Source organism: Vollenhovia emeryi, unplaced genomic scaffold (assembly GCF_000949405.1).
Source record: "Vollenhovia emeryi isolate VEMERY1.0 unplaced genomic scaffold, V.emery_V1.0 DF939128.1, whole genome shotgun sequence".
NCBI classification, from domain to species: Eukaryota; Metazoa; Arthropoda; class Insecta; order Hymenoptera; family Formicidae; genus Vollenhovia; species Vollenhovia emeryi.
Genome location: NW_011967238.1, coordinates 1054950 through 1077513, shown reverse-complemented (window position 1 = coordinate 1077513; position 22564 = coordinate 1054950). Strand labels below are relative to the sequence as shown.

At 37.7% G+C, this 22564-nt stretch overlaps 1 protein-coding gene across 12 annotated transcripts in view; it reads left to right on the top strand.

The window, feature by feature from the left end:
* Positions 1–22564, top strand: part of LOC105568553 (phosphatase and actin regulator 4B) — a 215443-nt gene that overhangs the window by 58297 nt on the left and 134582 nt on the right. For all 12 annotated transcript variants that reach the window (XM_012024309.1, XM_012024312.1, XM_012024311.1 and 9 more), the window contains 3 exons: positions 17119–17283; positions 17681–17779; positions 20307–20633. In XM_012024309.1, the coding sequence (XP_011879699.1) occupies positions 17119–17283; positions 17681–17779; positions 20307–20633 (591 nt within the window). The remainder of the gene's footprint in view (positions 1–17118; positions 17284–17680; positions 17780–20306; positions 20634–22564) is intronic.

Here is a 22564-nt window from a genome sequence, read left to right as displayed (position 1 = left end):
TTCTTTTTGCGGAATGCATATTTAATGTCTATACTTGTCCTGTTATTCTTCGTTCTTTCGCATAATCATGTTGTTGTATCGAGCGCGAGCATTCGCGTTGCCTCTCTTTATTTCTCTTTCATTGAGTTTTCCAGCTCCTTTCGACGATTCAGCGACGTTGCTATCTTGCATTATTACGGTACGCATAGTTACGTGACGTGGAAACAAGATATTTTCGCAAGAATGCTGTCTTCGGAGACGACTCTAGTCGAATTTTAATTCTTGCTCCGCGCTACTTCTTATACGTTCCTATCTATATGTGTAACTGTCCGAATAACATTGATTTACAACCGTACGTGACGATGATATTTTCAGGGCAAATGTTATCGGTTCGCGCATTCTTTCAATCAATCACATTTCTCTATTTTTCTGCTTCGTTTCTTACTTTCGCGGCAACTTATTATGCTGATAACGACGATTACATTATGCAGTTTCTAGAAATAGTAACATTAAAATTGACGGCAGAAATCTTAATTCTTTGGAGAGTAAATTTTTACGGGCATAGAAAACTGACGCGTATTGAGCGTTTCGCTTCGTTAGAGCGAACGTGACGTGCGTCGGATCGATGCGACTGGAGAATGCATCTAGAAATATCTTCCGGAAAGGTTTCCTCGTTGCTTTTGCTCACACACGCAATTGAATTTACACGACGCGGCGGCTTATAACGCATGCCGAGAAAGTACCGTATCGAACCGAGACCGGCGCATCACGTTGTTTCTCGTTTCTTTCGCGACAGGTGTGTCCCGGCGATATTATTCTCCTATAATTGTCGTTAGATTCGTATCTCGACGGAGACGCTCAGGTGAAAGTTGGTTTACCTAATCTAACATCTACACGGACTTATCTCTCTCTCTCTTCTCTCCCAAAGTCGACCGATCGGTAAAGATATCGTTATGCAACAGCGGCACCAATCACGCATTCTATTTCCGTCAAATTTTGCACGCAGGCACTCGTGGTGCAACTGGAAGCATTGTTATTGTCACGTTACGTAAAAGCCGGGACGAAACGGTATTTCTACGATTTTAGCGCTGTGGTCATGGCTCAAACCGACCCTCGATTTGTTTCGACGAGGCAAACGAGACACTTTTTCGCGGTGAAATTGACGATAACGACGTAATCGAGTATATACTCGGCATCATGTCATTTGATATCTACTTTACCGTGGGACAAAATGGGAATGCACGTACTTTTATACACGACTTTATTATAGCTCGCCGTACGTTTTCTCTCGCAAAAATTTATTATAATTTTCACCGCGCACGTCTTGCTACCATAATTATCGTGACGCGCGACAATAATTTCGCGTATGCGAATTATGGCGATACACGCATCTCGCCGGATACTGGAGAATTCACGCTGGCAATCTGTCGCGATCCCATATCGATAAGTCATCTTGCTTGACAACAACACATATTTGCGCACGCGTGGCGCCAGAGCGACGCGCTTAGCACTCCGACATTTTTCCAGCGACCTTACTTTAATCGTGCTCGCCATTCATCGTCACTCGCAAACACACTGCCAAGGTCTTTGAGCTCGCGCCTCGTCTCTCTTTTTTTTTTCTTTGGCACCTCCTCCACATATTCCCCTCTCACCCTCGCCCCTTTCTTTCTCTCTCTTTTTCTCCGCCTTGGCACGTTTCAAAGCTAAAAAAAGCAACGCGCTTAACGAAGGACGGAAAAAGGAAGGCGGGAGACGGAGAAATCAATTTATTATTCTGGTTCTCAAGCTCCATCAGAATAGATAACGAAGGTATACATTAAATATTTCTATGATAACGATAACAATGTGACACGATGAATGGTAGCAATAAGAGCGAATGTATTGTTTAGAGATACGTAAAAATAGTACCGTAACTGCATAGACACATACAAGCGTATTTATTGTAAATACATATGGGTTTATTGTTTATTTGAAAAATGCATAAAAGCACGTACGTATAAACATATAAAAATACACATTATCGCTTCTTCGTATCGATTAAAAACACGGTAAATAATATGAATTTGAACTGCAGCGGCCTGTTTTATTTAATCAAGTTTATTAGTATCTTAATTAATGCTTGGACTAATCAAGTATTTTTCCATGGAACAAGTTAAGGTTTTAAGAAAATTATGAAACAGTTGCAAGAAAAATCGTAACAAAAGGCAAGGCGAAGTTGTTTTCTAAAGAAAAGAGAGAAAAGAAAGGAATGCGTGTAAGGTAGGAAGGAGACGATAATGCAGAGTAACGAGAGGGAATCTTCCTTCCAGCGGAAGTCGAAAGTCAGTCCTCTTCCTCCTTTCTCTCTAGCGATTGAGCGCTTTTGGCGATCCGCCAACTCCTCGGTGATCCCACGATCACGCGCGCGCACGAACCAAAATCACCGACGAAGTATCCGGCCGTCATTGCCGTCGGGGTGGAAGACGATCGAAACTTGTACAGGAAGTTGCGATTGCCTAGGGCAGGAGAGAAAACGGAATCGGGGTCGCCGCAATTATCTTTTATCGCGGTGCATTAACTGCAGGGTGCGTCAGGATTAATTCATCCGTCAAGAAAAGGATTAACTTTTCCAAATACGCGGATTACAGAAGGATCCTAGTCGTTTGATTTTTAATTTTTTCCGAATTCGTTTGTCCTGGATTAAAATTGCGTTACGTCAAAAGTCGGAAAACTCGATCGAAACGAGAGACGTTAATTAACGTTGATCACATCGCACAATGCTACATAAAATTACATAGTTTAATAAATAAGTAATTCCATAACATTTCCTTCAAGTTCAAAAGAAAAACATACTTGTTGGAAAAAATTTATTGTATAATATATTTTAAAACATATGTTGTCTTTTCTGTTGCAGGTATGTATCATCAGACACTTTTCCAATCTTACGCGATTCTGCCGATAGCGACTTGTATCGTAAGTAAATCACCTTGCGCTGAATGTTTCAAACATTCTTTTGCGAATAAAATAATTTGGATTGATGCAAATATTTTAATATTATGATAACATCGAGCACCTAAATGCGGTTGTCAAGATATTTAATGTTGAAGGTATAACATTTTTTAACTTGCCAAGAGATAGTATTCTTTACTACATTTTTATTCGATACACGTTGTCTTATTTATATAGTGGTTCACAATATTGGCAAAATATTACACAATATGTTAGATAAATAAAACGAGAACGTGACTGTGTATTCTGGTTATGTGACTTTAGGATACATTAATGATATTGTTTGTCAGACGATAGCTTCAAAGTCGATTTGTTTCACCGACAAATGTCTTCCGAGAACTTATCTTCCCTCGGGAGAGATAGAAAAAAATAGTTTCTAATAATCTTTTTTCTCTATCGTTACTAAATTAATAAAAGCACTACTCGTACGTTAGCTTAATTCCATTCGCAGCTAATAACCACACGAATTTAAGTTATGCTCGCAATCTTTGCGAGATTGTACAGCGTAACGCGAAAAATTTTACCTCTCTCGTATTGTTCGTTGAATAATGAAAGAACGAGAAAAACCTCCGACGTTTCCGCTGGTGGAACAAAAGTGCAACTGAAACAGAGAATTCGGCGATAAAAACGAGAAAGGAGATTGCCCACGCGAAAATTTTATTCTCCTCATGGCACGTCGTTTCTGTCGGCTTTACCGATGTCGACAGCGAATTTTTGGGATTTCGTGCTATTGCCGTGCTGATTCTGTGCGTGCCTATTCTTTGATAAATACCGGATAAAACTTCCCGAGTTTATTTTATACAACAAAACTGTTGTTCATTTCTTCTAATATAAAAATTCTCAAGCTTGAACTAACAAGCAAGTTGTTCGATATAACAAATTTCATGATTTTAGTACTTAAACTGGGAATTTTATATAAATGGATTTTTAAAACTTGCTCAACTTGTATTAATATTTTTTGTATTTTTCTTTAACTTGTTAATATTTTTCATATTTTTGTGTAATTATTCCTGTCAGTCAAAACTTAGGTAATGCTACAATGCAGTCCTTTTACACGATGATGTTACGTTTTAATATCGGCAAAAATTTTTTAAGTTGCATCGGGACTAGGTATATATAACTGTTAAATATGTTTCGTGAGTAAACTTATGAATTGTGCTACATGAGTTAAATACTCATTTTGGTTGCAAAATTCATTGACCTCGTTTGATAGAGTTGCTTCCTCCTAGTCACGAAGTTCCGAAATGTTCTTTTGCCTCGAGCACTTCTCCAGAAACGCGTTTCTCAAGTATGTCACGCTTTCGAAACTGCAGCTAATGTTGGCGGCCAAGAGCGAGTAATTTGCTTAAAAGCTCGGACTTCCATTCTGCGTAAATGTTGATTTTATACGGATGCGTTAGTGGGAACGATAAATCGTATCTTGTAAAGTATCTAAGCATTTGTATTGTATATTTTTTTTATGTATCCAGATAGCTCTGTTTTTTAAAGGGATTAATATTATCAATCAATTAAAATTTGATTGTAAACTGATAAAAATATTACGTTAAATATGAATATTACATATTAAACATAAATCAAGATGAGAGCAAATACTAGTATTATATATTTGTTTAAACACATAATATTAACTACATAATGTTTAAAACATGTTTGTACCATAAAGAGCCGTAAACCAGCCTATCAAGTTGGTTTATGAACCGAATCAGATTTATAGCACACTTACGCACACAGTGCATGCGTATTTGGAATATGAGTTGCTTATAATTGATAAGGATAATAAACTAGACGCGTTGAATGAGTCGTAACTTATATTTGAAAGCAGTTTAAATGATCGCCGCGTTTATATTGTTTGCCGGAAAAGTTATCGTACTGCCTGTCCAAATTTTATTCCTTACCGTCCGAAGTAATTAAATTTATGGGTCGTTGCGTTAACCGGTAAATTTAATTAATTAATTTACTGCACACTTGAAGGCGCGCGGTCGAAGCTGGGATTCACTATCCGAAACAGGAAGCTTAATTGTAGTGGTACTCTATAAGTTTCGACACAATCATTAATCAGGACGTTCAATTGTCAACTACAAAATTTGTGGCATCGCGCTGAATGCGGTTGCAATTTTTTTTAATAGCGCACGTTGGAAAACACGTCACGTTCATTCTCGATCGAGATTAAATTAAGCTTCATATTTTGCAAATCGCTTTTTTATATACATATAGCATCTGGTATTTTTTAAGATATTAATTTATCATTTCGGTAATAATTATGATATTCACCAGAAAATTTACTACGTAAAGTACATAGTACGCTTATTAAAGTTTATTAGGGTTCAGTAAAGTACATGTACGAATAAATTGTTACTCAACATTTCTTATACATTAATTGACTATAGTTTGCGGGAAACATTGCGTATTTCGATTTACAAGATTTGCGAGTGAATGTGGAATGTCAATTTCGATTGTCAACACGTTGCGATTGAGTAGAAAGTTTATTACGAAACATTCTTCTCAGGTTATTGCCTCGGGCATATCAGAAAATCGAATCTTATTTCCTCGAGCGACGTTGGCTCAATTTTGGTAACAAGTTTTTACGATGCAGCGAATGCATCAGGAAGGAGAGGGAAAGTAATTCGCTCGAATGCATAATAACTACAAACATAATTTTCAGACCTGTTCGATATAATAACTGTGATATTTTTGTGTTTATTTGATTTTCCATATAAATACGATTATATGATAACGATAATTTCGTACTGTATCTCGCAAACTTTGTGCTCTCGAGATAATGAGATTTGTCATTTGATTCAAAATTAATTAAAATCATTTTTAAGTCTAAATTGATATCTACGTATATTTCTGAAACATAACAAATTAATAATTCAATGCGTTTTTGCACAATTTATTTTCATAAAGTAAAAGCCACGGAACTTATGAGAAACTGTGGGAAAAAGTTAACGCTCTAAGATTAATGAACATTCCGTCAGACATCTTTTTTCGCGATATTTTTAGACTCAATTTCAGACTTGTAGAAGCTACGTATAGTACGTTCTGTTTAAAATTTCGTCGATTATTGAGTTTATCAATCGTGGACATTCTTGGAATTCTGGGTGTCGAACGCCGAGCGCCAGTTCCGAGAAATGATGTAGCGCCGTAATAAACACTTCGGTCGAAAACAGTCTATTCTCATTGTGCCTATCATTCACGCGGAGACAGTCGAACGGGTCGGTTAGCGGCCCGCGCCGCTCCGCATATCGTATTGTTCTTTCTTAATACGCGTTCGCGACAAGTACGGGAAGAAACCGCGATCACTCTCTGTGAATAATCAGCGATCGATATCATCGCGTGTTCGCTAAATCCTCGCGATTCGCTACACAGTTGGAAAATTTGTTTTTTTGTTAAAAAAATGACGGTTGAAATTTTTGTGTTAAATGTTTTGTAACACATTCGTGTGTTAATTTAACATATTGCTTTTGTGTTAATTAATCTCAACTGTAAAATTATTAAAATCACTGAAAAGAAATGTTAAAACAACACAATGTGTACTTATTTTTTAATCTGACACAAAACACATGTTCTATTTTATTAGCAACAAAATTTATCTGTAAAAATTTACAGAATAAAATGTTGATTTTATTCTATATAACATAAGTGAGAGTGATTTCGAACCGTCATTTGACTTATTATTTTGTCATTAAAAATATATTAATTTTACACCAAATTTATTTCAAATTATTTTGAGATTTGCATTTATTTTGTGTTAAAATATTAACAGAGTATTAGTGTGATCATTTAACATATCCATATTATGTTAAAATAACACAAAAATTTGTGTGGACTGTTTGGGACATGAGATATCTGTTAAATTTAACATAAATTTTTCAACTGTGTATCAATGCTCGATTAACCGGCAAGAATATCTCGCACTATTCACACGTGAAATCTGTACGTTCAAAAATCAAAGCACTAATTTGAAATTACTTCTTCATTGCGATAACAACGGACGAAAATTGTTTCTTTAAACGATGTTCGTATTCGGATACATCTCGTATCGTCACATTGAATCTCTCGTCGCTTCGAGTATAATTTGTTGGCTGCTTCTCTTGGTAGAACGCGCGAAATAATACACAAAATATTGAAACGAGTGCGATTTCAGTTATACACTGAAGTTGAGAGTTTATTCATATTTATGATCATTGCAAGTGCCAAAAACTTAAATTGTTCAGTAAAGAATGCTGCTCTGTAGTTGCAAAGATTTAGTTTCTTTTTATTCTCACAGCCAATATTGATCCTTACGAAAGCTTTATCACGGAATTTCATACACGTTCGCATATTTTGTGATAAGCAGGAGAGAACAAGAATAAAATAAAAATCAATTGGCAACGTTATCAACAATAAAAATACCGAAAAAGTTCCAAATATTCATCGCGTATTCATGAAAATTCAGAGGCAGAATTTCTTTGTGCAGTATCATTTATAATCGTAGCAAAAATGAAGCCTTTGTTACAACAATGGTTCATAAAACAACTTCGTAAAACATTGTATTCACTTCAATGTTCAGAGCTTATCGATTTACCACATTATAGACTACTTTGAGTATGGTTATTTAAAAGTATATAAATTACGATTAAACATCGTCAGTGTATACGAATAAGTAATTAGGCTAAAATGTTTATCTGCTATTAAAATTACGTGCGATATTCTGATAAAATTTCCATCGATTAGCAGCGTGGCCGAGTTAGAAGAAAGGAAGATTAATATTAAACCCATCTTTTTATTTACACATATTATGTATCCCAAACGCTGTAAAAAAGAGCTTTTCGCGAACGCTTCGTTAACTTTTCACGAGCACGTTAAACCGGAAGCTCGCGCTTATTTATGGTATAGGCGAGCCTATTAATATGTGTACATACGCAACAGCAAAGTGCGCTACAGAAATGGCAATAGTTCATCTTTCCTATTTTAATATTCGCTAATTATCTGCGAATGTTATTTATTTCAGTTTCTAACTAATATGATATTCGTGCTTTGTTAAGAAACTCAAACGACATTGCTGTAACATTTATTTGTTTGTAATTGTACTTTTTTTTTACATTATACAATGTTCAAATGTGTTTGAAAACCAAATTAACATTTTACCTAAAATCTCTGTTGATCTAATTCTTAGAGTTTAAATTCGATGTTTTATATTTCAAGGTTTTAAACCGGAATATCGCTGTTAACAATGTTCGCGTCTTTTCATTTCATTGTAATTTACTTTAACTACACAAAACCCGTATGCTGTTTGGTACATTCAACGAATGACAGATTTAGGTCCAGTTCTTTGTTCTCTGTTCAAAAAACGGTGTTTGTTCTCATTCTCTTTCCCGTCGTCCTAGTCACGGTTAAAAAAATACTGTGCGCTATGTCGCTACTTCTCGCTTTTGCGTAGATCGCGTCGATTATACATATGTGCTCCGTTCCTGTGTAGAAATAATTAGCGCGCTATGGCCACGTGTAGGGAAAGCTCGCGTGACCCACGTAGGTATATTATCGCACGCATTATATACAGCCAACGTAAACGCATTACTAGCGTGGTAATGTACTGTGCAGCAGCATATACATGTGAAACGTAATCCTACGAGGGGGACGGCGAGTAACGGTGCTAGTCGTACAAGAGCGGCGCAACACATGAGAGCGAGAAGGTGAGAGAAAGAGTGAGAGACGGAAGAAGGGAGAAAGAGAGGTTTTATTAAGTGGTCGAACGAGTAGAGAACCACGGAGCAGAGTTTAATTGTTTCTGCGATGTCCTCGAATTCGAGTGTAAAAGAGCACTGAATGACAGGACGAATGATGCTCGCGCGATTTAGAGGACCGCTTGTTTCCGTCAGCGTAAAATTCCCCTGAACAACTTTAAACTCGTAACGGTAGTCTTTACGTCCGAGAATTAACTTAGTGCGTCAATGTGGCGTTATCTTTTGATGCGTCGGATGTTTCGGCAAGTGCATTTTTATTTAACTTGTGATAACAGTCGATGATGACGCGAACGTCTTTTTAATGCTTACGAAGAATAAATGAATTTATGGTGACTCGTTTCTTTTCGCGCGATGCCAAAGCAAATGGCGTTTATTCTCTAAGAGGGAGAAGAGTTATTGTTGAATAGCTTTTTTAAGTAACGAAGACGTTTATACTTTCGCTTCGCACGCTATTGGGCTTTGCTTAGGGAAAGTAGATAAACAGGCGTAGGTATGATCGAAGTTATAGCTCAGTCAGTGCCAAAGTGTCTTATTTGAATAACGACCGATTCTACTCCGCGTGTTAAACCTTGTTTAATGACCATGATTCACGCTCATACAGATTCATAAGGCTGGTTTGTCCGGCAAGTGGGACCGAAAATAACACGAGTCGCCGTCCTCATTCTTTTGCGCGTGAAAGGTTGAGAACCTATTCACCGCTGAATTATTTACATATTTATCGAATCGAATGGTGACTTCGGGAAAATGTCATTTTACTGATGCGTATCGTTGTGACATTATGATTGCCGTCTCGTATAATGCTGTAACGTCATAAATAACACAATTAACACAGTAAAGATCAGTTATCTAAAAGTATACGCTGTGAGAACTAACGTTAAATGATCGTCTCAAATAGATTTTATATACTTGCATAAACAAACGTTATAAATGATCTCATATTGAATTCATAGCCATCGATTTTGTAAATTGCTGTCTCTATTTTCGAAACTCTAAATTTTATCAGCTATAAGCTGCGTAAAATATCGACACCAACTGATAGTGTATCAATTCACTGATAATTTTGTATCCTTTGATAACTTTGATACGAAGAATGTAGGCCGAAAGAAATATTTCAATTACTTTACCGAAGGATGCCGTAGAGCTTACATAATAAGTTGACATGCATTTTTGGCAGCGTTACATTTGGCAAGCGCGAGAATATGGTTGAAACATGATGGATGAACTTGAACTACCTGCGCCTGCCACTAATTCGAGTATCAGCATTAGCACATTGCAATCATTATTACTTGACATCTTTTACACGATGCGGCTTTGTTTTTGCATTATTTGTGACTATACGAATTAAGTATCATCAATGTAAATGGTGGAATCAATTTATCGCTTCGAACAAACTAGGACTTTATGTAAAATTCTTGATCCGTGTCCAAAAATTTCCTAGTTGTTTATAGAATTGCATGAATAAATATTCGCCGACATTACTCATAGCTGAACATTTCTAACGAAATCTCGTCGTGGGTAAAGGAACAATTTGTGGTGATTGTAACTTACGTATGACGTTACAAAACGGAAATGATAGAGCAAGTTTTAGCCAAAAGAATTCTAAACTGATTTACTTATGTATACATCCATAAGCTTGTGATACGCTGTGACATGTGACAGAATGTAATTCAATTTCACATTTTCCGTAATATTTATCTCTAACAATATTGTAGCATATATTTATCAAATAATTATCGAATACAGAATTAAATGTGGATAGATATAAATTACAAGTGATATCTCGTAATCGTCACTATTCAATATTTTGTTATAACAAAAGGTCATAGATACGATTACATCGATAAATTACAAAACGAAAGAATAAAATCTTTATTAGCTGTCATCGCGATGCATTCGGAGCTGCGATTTAAACGTTTATCGGTTTTAAGCTTTCGCTGTAAGTACATAACGCAATATAAACAGCTTGTAGGGCTTTACGTGCGCTCGACGGAGAGAACGAACGAGTGTGGATGAGAGTCGGCGCTTTTAAGGCTTTTTAATCGCGCATCCGTCGTGTATCTGCGACTCTATGAAAACTACTTTTCCGTCTGCGTTTCATCTCTCCCGTCTTTACTTTCGACCCGCACCGAATCGTAGATCGAATGACTTTTGTCCTACTACTTCTAATTGACTTTGAGATGTGTAATTAAAGTTTCCGAGCATTCGTTGAGCTATTGATGCAGGGTTCAATCAAAAGTAAAACAATTAGCTAAAGACTATTCCACTAATTCTGAGTGGAATAGTAAAATTGAAACCGCTAGAAGTGAGAGTACGTTTATATGATATTTTTTTATTGAACAAGTAGAATAAAATAATTTTCAATTTTAAAATAACGGTCTATTAACTATGAAACTTAGTGCATATATCAAATATATTGATTTTCAATAATTTATAAGTTAAATTTACGTCGACATTTGAGATGATCCTTTTTCTCTCTGATGAAATATTTATCTAACAATTAAAAACGACAACAAACATTGATTCATGTAGTTACTAATTTAATTGCACTAACGATGATTGCAAATTTTTATAAAAGTAATCGTAGAGTGCGTAGACGATGCTGACGAGAATTAACGAGCATTTAGCCCTTGTTGAGAAGCGAATAATAGAGACCCGAAGCCTCGTACCCCTCCGTAACCCTCTCTCGACCTGGGAGAGAGCGAGGGTATTCTGATAGGGTAAGCCGATAGCGGTGGGCATGCCTTTATGGTTTCCGATGCTTTGTGGTACGAAATTCTGTCTGTTATCGAGCACGGTTTCGAACTTAGCGGTACTGTCGTACGAGCCCTCTGCATATAATGCTTTTATACGTCCGAATCGTGAATCACTAGACTGATGTCGATTTAACAATAATTAAATGCGACACTGTGCGTTAACTCGTATTCTGTCTCGTCGACATTGCCGCTTTTGTAGCGAGAAAAGATGCTTTAAAATTTCAACAGTGTCAATGCTTCATTACGAAATATATATGGGCATTAATGTAGATTGATTGATTAAAATATAATCCTGCTGACACTAAAATTGTTATCCTTAGAATAACAAAGGCACAGTCAATTAACTATAATTCTTTCACAGTATACAAATTTATTATTTAAAAAAGTTACAAGCTTTTGAGACGATACACATATAATATATTCCTGTTTCGAAATAAAGTGGCAGATGTATTCTTTACAAAGAACACGCGAGATATGTTCATATAGTAACAAAAAAAAGAATTTTGCTGCCTCTGAAGGATCATATGCTGTCTAACGAAGTGTACTGTATGTTAGCATACAAATGATTACGTTCAGCCGTCTTTGCGAGATATCAGAAGATCAGTGCGTGTGTGCAGAAATGTAGCGAGGTTTCAAGTTGATAACCAGCGGCTACGTAATTGGAGAATGGAAAACAAAGTGATATCTCCATAGCAACACCCCAGCATCCCTTGACGGAGACGAACGCCGCCTCCGCCAACGCTGCTATCGTTACCATCACTGTGTTCAGGGTTGCAACATGCGGTTGCAACCCTTATTCTATCTGTGCACTTTTCCACCCGCTTTGAGTCCGTCGCTTGCTGTGCCGCGAGTCAGAAAGGAAGGTGTACGCGCGCGCGGGTGGGTCTTTATTATTCCGTTAGTGATGATTTATGGAGTATACGCGACGCAAGCCGCTACGTCACCGTGACAGCGAACCGCGATATCGTAATACGCGCCGCAATATACAAACGCCGAATACAAATCGTCTTTCACGCCGTCGTTACGACGACACGCCGCGTATCTCCGCGCGAATATTCGTTACGGCACAATGACGCTAATGTGACTGTGTTAATTCTTCGTTCGTATGTGCGCGGACGTGTGTATGATAAATTGTGTTATTAAATAATGGAAATTACCTAGCTCCGCGTTAAATGCCATGCAGGACTCGTATTACGCGTTTGCAGTTGACATAACAATAGGATAGGATTTAACATCCACAAGAATGACAAAAATTTCGTCTATCAAGTCGAGCAATCGAAATTTTTTGTATGCACCTGATACTACGACAAGTAGGTAAAGCTTATTATTTCGTCATGTTTATTGTCGAGAGTTTTCTGGGTACGCTGTAACAATTTTACAAGTGAAGATGGGAGTTGGCGAGTGTTTGGACTTCGGTTCAAGAGATTTCCATTGCTCTGTTTAGTCCGCCGAACTGCTCATTGTCAGTCGATTGCTGGATTGTCCGGCACGGTCCAAGACTCGCTGACAATGACGCGTGTCTATTGTTGTATCAGATGCGCCTGTTGCATCGATGCAATAGCGGCAATATCCAGTTCCAGACTCCTGGTCGAGTGACGACGCATCGCCGCGGCTCGATCGGCATTCGAGTCCATTTGTCCGGTTGCCACGAGGATGCCGCAACTCGATTAGGCGACATATTACGCTCACTCTCCCCCCTACAAACTGTTTTAATGACAATAATTAATTCCTTCCTCTGCGAGAGCGATTCGCCAATGTGTCGAGTTCTGCATTGTATTTCACTCGCCCAGACTCGCTATTAGCGCCTATCGAACGGGAGGTAAACCCGCATATCTTTTATCGGCTCCGCTTTGTTATGGTGAAAGGCAACGATTATGGCTGAATCCCCACATTTTCTGGGCGTAGTCGGTTTTATGCCATTAACTTGTGCTCAATCCGTGAAATGTACTGCTTGATAGGCGTGATGTACCGCGTGAACTGTGCACGGTCATTGAACAATATAAACGCAATTTGAAATAACAATATCGATATTTGCGAATAACTACATTTTAAATTTACGGTGGCGTTTCTCTATTTTGTTAATAGATTTGAACACTTTAATATGGGGGGATTAGTGAAATTATCTCGATGCTAACAATCGATTTTTAATAGATCTCTCTCTCTATCTTTCCCCCCTTTTTCAACGTTAATTATGTTTAACGCGATTTGTCGTGCGGTTTACCAGGTAACGATTGTGTCTCACCGAAATCCAAGTTGGATGTCCATTCACGTGGCTGTCGTCAAACCCCGGTTACACGATCTCCACCATCGAAGCTCGATTAAATAGTCGCAAGCATCCGCGCGCCGACGTGCGTCTGTTACGCCTCATTTGCACATTAATCACTCAAACTTGAAATTGCGAAACATGGTTCAACGTGATACACATCCGCGGACAATAGCCCGTGAATAGCTCATTATTGATCAGCACGCCTCGCATCGATCTCCGGCGTAGCGATTAAATGGATCAAATTGTAACCCTATCGCAACATGAGAATTAGTTACTTAAACGAGTTACCCGAAGAACTCAGATTATCCACTCATCGTTGTAAGCTATTAAAAACTTGGTCTGGAGAAAATTTCCAATTTACAATGCAGAGTGTATAATCAATGGAATATAATGATCTTTATAATCTGAATTTTTTTAAATTCTATCAACACGGTGGGACAAGCTTGTGGTAAAGAAGAATCTTTATTAGCGTGAAAAATACTTTGTTATATTTTCCAGAGTTATATCTACCAATCACAAGCTCGTATCACGCGATAGGCTTTCTCAAATCTTTTCCTCGTGCTTTATGGCAAGAGCAAAATGATCGTCGTCCAAGGCACTGTACGATTTAGAACAATGACGAATATATGGTCTATTGCGTTAATATTGTCATTGTCTGCAGACGATGGATGTGGTGCAAGAACCCTCGATCTTCGACTCGCATGAATAGGTCTCTCCTGGAACAGCGGAAGTGCTTTGTGGCGTCAATTATTCCACTTTGGCATCACTTTGCTTTCCTTTTATAAGAAAAAGGGAAAATTCTTCGTGAGAGATAAAAAATTTATATGTTTCGCTTTGAGAACAAAATTCAATTTGACGATTTAGAAGTAGTTTGCATTGTTGCTAAAAGCGCATGAATATTGAAATAACACAATATTATCTTACGTTGAATTCCAAGATAAAAAATTAGACGATATATTGGCAATGCTAAAGCTTGTTTTGTTCTTGGAAAGATTGTAGAGAGTTCATTGCGAAAATTTTATTTTCGCATTGCCTATCTATTATGTCGCAATTATTATCTAATGTTGAATCGTGTTTTCTCAGAACTGACCTTCTCATAAATAGATCAAATGCAACGTTTTTACTCCTCAAGTTTACGTGTGCCATTCTGGTCAGAGGTGTTCTATTTCTGATGCTTCCTTTGTAAATTTTTGATTATCATGGGAAGGTTAACACTCCGACTAATTAAGCGATTGTCGTTTAAGCAACTTGAATGTCCGTCGTTCGTCACGCTCTCAAGTCACTCTGTTCAAGAAGTGCACCTTCCAAGACGTTGTGGAAGTCACGAGAGTGTCCCCGAGGGGTGCTTAAGGCTGCTGTAATCGGCCGCTTCCACCTTGCGCTTGCAAAACTGCCCTACCGCACGTTATCGGCCATTATTCCCCACGGGGTTCCTCGGAATCGTCGTTTGACAGCGTTCTGCCGCACACGACGCACTTTCTTTCCGCCACATTTCACCCTCGCCACTGTCGCCGCTCCGTAACTTCCCGAGATATACGGGAGTTTTGCATTATGCACCATAGGGAAGGCGTCGACGCGGGTAGGGCGATATAAGTTGTTTATGACTGGGAGAATATCGTACGGGAGAATTTCTTAGCGATATCTTATCGTTTTTTTTCTGAAGTAGATTCCGAAGACATCATATCAGCAGCACAAATATTCAGCATGAATAGCGTATTATTCGAACTTTGTATAAAAAATAATTTTCCAATGCCGTTTTAAATTTTTTTTTATACGAGGATAATTAAAATTAATTATTGCAGGCAATCTTTCTTAGAATTGTGTAGCAATATTTTATGAACAATTATGGAATATAATGTAAATATATTAATTAGGCTCTAAAATTTTTAAAAATAAAATAAGAAAAAATATTTTATTCTTATCGCATAACAAAAGCGTAATTGTAACAAGTTTCCTTACGATATCTGATTTATATATTTTGTTTGTTTGAATTGTCAAGTTCTTCACGTTCGTGGCGATTGTTTTTACGTAAAAAAGTATCTCTCGACGCAAGAGGATAGTGACTGTATTATGTACGAAGGGCGTTACAAACAAGAAGGTAGTAGATGGCCGATAAGTGCAGGTTGAAAGGGTGCATTCAGTGAGAACAGTCTTTTAAAAGAACTCTTTCTTCTTCTAAGACCTTAGCAGCGCGATAAAGTTGAGAACGAGACAAAGTCTCGTTTCCAAATCTCGAATCTAGATTTGTGTGTTGCTCAGCTAATTTCATCATCTATAATCAAATATTTTTTCATAAAATATTTTTATTTTTTGGACAGTTGCTGAAGATAAATTAAATTTTATTCGCATTTATATGAATAAAAATAATTGCATAAAATCTTTTAACAGTTTTACTCTTAAACTTCAACTACATAAAGTCATATAAATTTTGTTAAAATTTTATTTGTTTTTCTTATTTTATACTTTATCATATAACAGTATAGAGAGCCGATATATTTATCTGTTAAACTCATGTTTACTTTTTCGTCAGTATTTAATTATATTTGCTACAATATTGATTTCGCAAACATTGCGCGAGTAATCAGTTTACGATAAATTTTTATGTCAATAAACCCTTTTTTATTTTCTACCGACCGCATTGTGTTTGGAATTTAAAATATCGCGATGAAAACTTCACTAAATTATCTATAGGGTTATCGAGTATTGGACTTTCATGGCATAAGTTACATTGTCTCTGGCAGTGGACAAAATCAATTAGAAAAGGAAGGACAAATTAATATTGAAAGATGGAATTTCTCTTTTTATTAAAACTCTCATAAATATTTTAATCTTTTAGATTGTTGTGAGATATATACAGTAGAGATTTTAATAAGATTTTAATCGTGGTTCTCGACAAATATACCAATGCAATGGATCGATGGTCGTTCACTCGTTTCCACCCTTACTGACGCCGATAAGAGGGTTGTTGGGAAACCTGCACCCCTGGTCGGTAAACGCGGATAACATAGGTAACTTCGTACGTTTCGCTGGAACAGCGGAAAATCTGGATAATATATCTCGGGCTGATAATCTTGAAAACGTAGATAACATTAGTTTGTATCGTACGCAAGTAATCAATTTGCAAATTTATACGTTTATACGTTTAAGTAACACATTCCTAACACTTGTTTGACAATAACATATACAGTTTTTGTCAATTTAATTTTGTCAAATACTGTTTTGTCTTATAAATTTTAATATCGTAAGTTTACGTAAGTAATGTTAAGAATATGATTGTACACGTGTGGGCTTCGTATTTGTGATAAATGACTTGCTTTAGCAAAGCAGGGATTTAATTTACTCAACATAGGCGTGAAAAAGCATCGTAATATAAATTATACATAAGATTATTTTGTTTCTGTTTCAGCGAAAAAGCAAAATGGTGCTGCTCTGCGGACAAATAGTTTGGGTTCGGGTGCGAGAACGCCGCCCTTGGAAAGAAAAAGTAAATTTTCTGCCCTCGGTAGACTCTTCAAACCTTGGAAGTGGAAGCGGAAAAAGAAATCGGATAAATTTGAGGCCGCTTCTCTGTGTGAGTAAATAATGCGTTACAATGTAAAATAGTTGAATTTGAGCGCGATACATATTTTTATTTGTAATAGAAAAAATATCAATGATTGATTTTGTGCCTTGTTATTTTTGTGTTATTTTTGTGGTTGACGTTGCTATGTCACAAAGAATTTTTGCATTTTAAAGCAATGAATGTTATTTTAATTTATGCATTTAAGTAAAACGTATGCATTTTGCACGAACAATCAATACTTAACGTATTTTAATTATTTCTACGTTTTAAATTACTCTGCCCGAAGTCGTTTTAAACGTTTGCCATGTGCGATATTGTACTGTGAAAATATTTAAATGGCATTGCAGATAATAGAGGCAAACAATGTAATGACGTTCGCGTTCGTTTTCTTTGTCTTTGTTAATAGCGCTCGAGAGAAAAATCTCGGTACGTGCCAGCAGAGATGAATTGGTGCAGAAAGGGATATTGCTGCCCGTGATACGGACGACGTCGTTTCCGGAAAATGGTGAGTTTGCATCTTCCTATTCTTTTAGTTTCTTCTTTTTATACTTGTGTTCTCTTGCTCAGTATTGTGTTTACGTCATTTTTCAAATTTGCTCGGCACTTTTCTTCTTCTTTAACGTCATTTTTGTATCGATTATTATTTCGTTGATTGAATTTTTTATCGATAATTATTTCGTCGATTGGTTGGTTGTTTTGCATTTTATGTAACAACTTTGTCTTACTCTCTCAAAACGGCCGCAGGTTGGTTTTTTTCTTTATTGCCTTTCTCGGTACGCCTCGTTTGTTGAAATTTGCACGCCAGACAGATATTTCCGAGTCCGTTTACCTGGCGCGCCCCGAAAGTGGTGTCCACCCCTTCGGCAGATTGCACAGGAAACGAGAAACAGAGTACTAGGGTGTCGACAACTTGCCACCCGAATGGCGAAAGTCGTAATTGCGTTTCGCAGTCGTTACCGTGTCGCAGACGCAAACTCAATTTCCGTAGTCTCGGGACTAGCTATTGGCCGTACCTCGCGTCAAAATGACGCAATTAATCGTCCAAGTTTACATTTAACATTTCTTGACATATTTATCTCCTATCATTTGCCATGTCTGCAAGCAACGTGCATTCGCTGGCGTTATCGCAACGTGATACCACTGTGATCCTTCTTACCGACGAACTGTGCGAGGCTTTCAAAGTTGTTTCACGTTTTCTTCGGACGTGGAGTTAGTTGATCTTCCCACGTTCGACATATCAATTAATTTTTTAACCCGTAACTAATTAATATAAAATATCTCAAATACAGAAATATTCTCAATCGTTATCGATGTGAAATTGGCATAATTACTTTTTGAAGAATATTTAATTATAGATAGCTTATCATCTTCGCTATAGAGAAACAAAAGCTTCATGTTTATCAAGAAATCTATAACCGAGAAAATATTTGCCACCTCTGAGACATTCTATCGACAATGCTCGAGGACAGATGCGGCGATGAGGCTAATTAGCGAGGCGCGAGAAGTTAGATTTCAAAACACTTTAATTTCCCTCGCCGCTCGAGGATTTCTCGGATAATTAATAACTATCTTCCCTCTATACTTAAACACGCAACAATAACTTAGCCTGTGTTTCTCGCCAAGAAAATTCTGGGAATTCCATTGATTCCGAAACTATTTTGGCGAGTTCCGTCATCAGTCATAGTCTCGTCCGAACGGTCGAAACTTTTCGAGGCAAGTTTTGAGTGAGCGCGGCTTCTACATCCCACCTTTTGTAATTAAAGTATTCCGCTCGCAGTTTCGTCAGATTATCGCAGGAAGTTGCGGAACTTGCCGGTGGTACAGTCGACAACGATGACGTAGGGCTATTTATCAACGTACGTCATCCCGCCGGTTACTACGGCGAGAGAGAGGAGAGAGAGAGAGAGAGAGATACACACGTTTATTTAAATTAACCGCAAAATCGATGGAGACCCGGGAAATGTGGGGATATGAATGGCGGAAAATACGGCGAGATATCGCGTAGGAGTGAACGCATCGAAAGAAAAACACCGATGGCAATATCAGATATATATTAAAAACAGCTCAACATCATTATTCAGCTTACGCTCAAATCGAATATCGATGTTTTCGAAAAGCTGACGATGAAAAGACCTCTTTTTTGCCAACCGTGCTTGGCACACGATATAAAAAAACCATTCGTAGTGTTAAATTTTGCTGGTACACGTAGGAAATATAAATTTCTTTGAGATATATTTTTTTATAATTCATATCGCGCCTTCTTTGTCTTTACACATGCGTTTTATATATCGATATTGAAAATATTTTCAATTATCTATTGAAATTCCATATATTTTTTTTTATATTAATGCGCATTAAAATTTTGTTATATATTGTTCTTTGCTAAAATTTGGATCGACAAAATGTTAGACTTATAAGGACAATAGATTACCGCTTTTATGCCGGAGTTTATATATATATACGTCACAGCCGTTTCCGCGGTGAACCGAATTAACGTGACGCCACTGACGTCTATAATCGTTGCATTGTTAACTGCACCGAGCTGTTGTTACGCTCCGTGATTCTCTGTTCTGAGTTCTAATATGACCGAGCGAAACTCCAGCTATGTACCAAAACACCCGACCTTTGAAATTCCACCCGGGTCGATGTCCGTCCTATGTTAAATTAAATTTAATCCATCTATATAAATTTGATCCATTTGTCCTTTGTACGCTTTCACAATCTCTGCCTCTTTTTACTTAACAATTTCAACTAATATTCCATTGTTCAATGCTTCCATTGAGAGATAGCCTTCCTCGCGTGTACGTCGCGATATACACATTAATAAAACAGCCTAGCGTTCCTCGCTCTCTTTCAACCTTTGCGCATGCAAATTTCTCATAACCGCCTTGGAAATTGGCTCAGACCGCGAACGTTCACGAATTAATCACGTCCGGGTGGCAGCGGTACCCCTAAAAACGTCGTGCGCCCCAAGAACACCGCGAGATCCGGGCGAATTAATATTCAGGACCGAATCGCGCTTCTCGTTGCAGAAACGATAAGCGAGTCGGCGACGGACGCGCAAAAACCACCGTCGCCGCAGCAAACGCCTCAACAGCAGCAGCAACAACAGCCGTCGCAGCAACAACAACCACCCGGCGGTACCGGGGGCTGCGACGGCACCCCCGCGGCAACACCCACGTCCGTCGGTAACGTGCAGCAATCCCAACAAGCGGTACCTTCGGCCACGCCGACCCCGACGACTGCCAACCCGCATTCTACTGCAGGACCGCCCAGCAGCAATCAACCATCACCTCATCCCTCGCCTCTCTACCCCGTGATACCACAGCAGGCCAGCCAGCCCAACGGCAGCACGCAAGGTAAGCCGGGGTTTCCGTCGGTCGCCCCTTGTGCCGCGCGACCGAACGCGAGTTCGCATGTCCCTGCTGGCCATTGTCACGGTAGGGTGGGAATTTACGCACGGTTGCTCGAAAAATTTGAATAAAAATGATAGGAAGCCGGCCGGTCATCCCCCAGCGAATTTCGCGGCTCGTGATATCGTCATCGTATGTTTAGCGATTAGAAACGTATTTACTATCTGTCGTTGGTGACAGTAAGTCGATAAATGACGAGAATATCGTCCCGATATAAGCTTTGGGTTTTTTCTCTCTTCCCGATCGACAGGAATACGTAAATTGTTTGATAAAAATGAGTAGCGCTAAGAATAAGACGTCGCCGGGGATATATGCAAGGCGACTATATACGAGATGACGTAAACGATATTCGATTGTGCTGTTTGGGCAGATAGATTCTATCGCGCGGCAGACAAGCCAATTTGAGTAAATACACGTAGGAATTGCCGTGTATCGATATTGCATTCGCGCGCAGACAGGGCAAATAAATCATTCTATTTCCTCCCTCATCTCGTTTTTGTTACGTAATAGGGACCAAGTATCTTGGTCTCGGTGATTTACACACAAATTTGCGTAATATCATTCATTAAACCAACTACATCGACAGATGTAACCGTGTCAACCTGCGTCAATTGCTCTACGAATAATTAATGGCGTACAACAATATTTGTTGGAAAAATTCTGTTCAAAGGCTTTCTGTTTGTAACTTGGCCATTTTTTCGGATATTCTATTTTATTTTAACTTAGCTTCTTAATATAATTTTCTGTTATGAATTGCTTATGTCGTAATGTGCATTTTTCTTATGTAAATACTTCTTTTCACTGGTGCACCTTTAATACTCTTGATTAATTATGCAATAGATAATACATTATGTGATGCGGGAAAGAAATATTACTCTCCTTTGAAAAAAGAGATTATCCTCCTTCATAGATTGTCGCATAATGAGCTCTTATCGCGCTGAGCGCCTAAAATGCGCTTACACAATGATGTATACATAAGCGACGACCTAATTACAGAACGTCATATACCGAGGTAACATTAATGGGCTACCAAGTATAACCGCAATGCATCGCGCTATGCCGACTAAATTTCTCATAGAATTCGCACCTTTCGATAGTATCTTGCCTTCCAGGCATAGATTAGAGTAGCAAATTCAGAATACTAATGCCGAGCGAATATAATAACAATAACCAAGATTTTCTCTATATATTTTACATAATAATAATACAAAGATTGCATATTAAAAGAAGGATATTAAGCAAAATTTCTTTATAAACCTGCGATTCGTTTTATCTTTTAAAACCATACGACACGTTTTTTTAAACGTCACGTGAAGGATGAATTAACAATATGTTTACATGTTTAATATAAATATCTTTCATGATCCAATTTCTTTTATACACTTTAGCGACGTTTTTACCATTATTATTTAATATTTCGTACAAGATCTATGAAATATACATTGTGACCTGGATTGCATATTTTCGTGAACTCGCACGTCCGATGTATTTTTAAAATAAATTGGGTGACACTCTGTGGAATAAATAATGATATAAGGACGCGTCAAAATAGAAGAAGCCAATTCCAATCGGCAATACGATAACTCTTAACCCGATATTGGCTTGCAAGACAAAATTCATTTATCGTTTTAAATCTTCTTAAAATTTCGATATCGATATTTTTGGACCAATTCATTAACATTACCCATCGAATAACGAGACTTTTTTTTATATAATCAGTGATACTTGTTTAAAATCTCGAATTATATTATAATTCTATACGTTGATATTATACGCTGATAAAAATATGGAGAATCATTGGACAAGTTGCCGTAGTTGTTTTTATTTTTAATAACTTGTAATTATAATAGTCAAATTTATTAGATAAATATGTCACA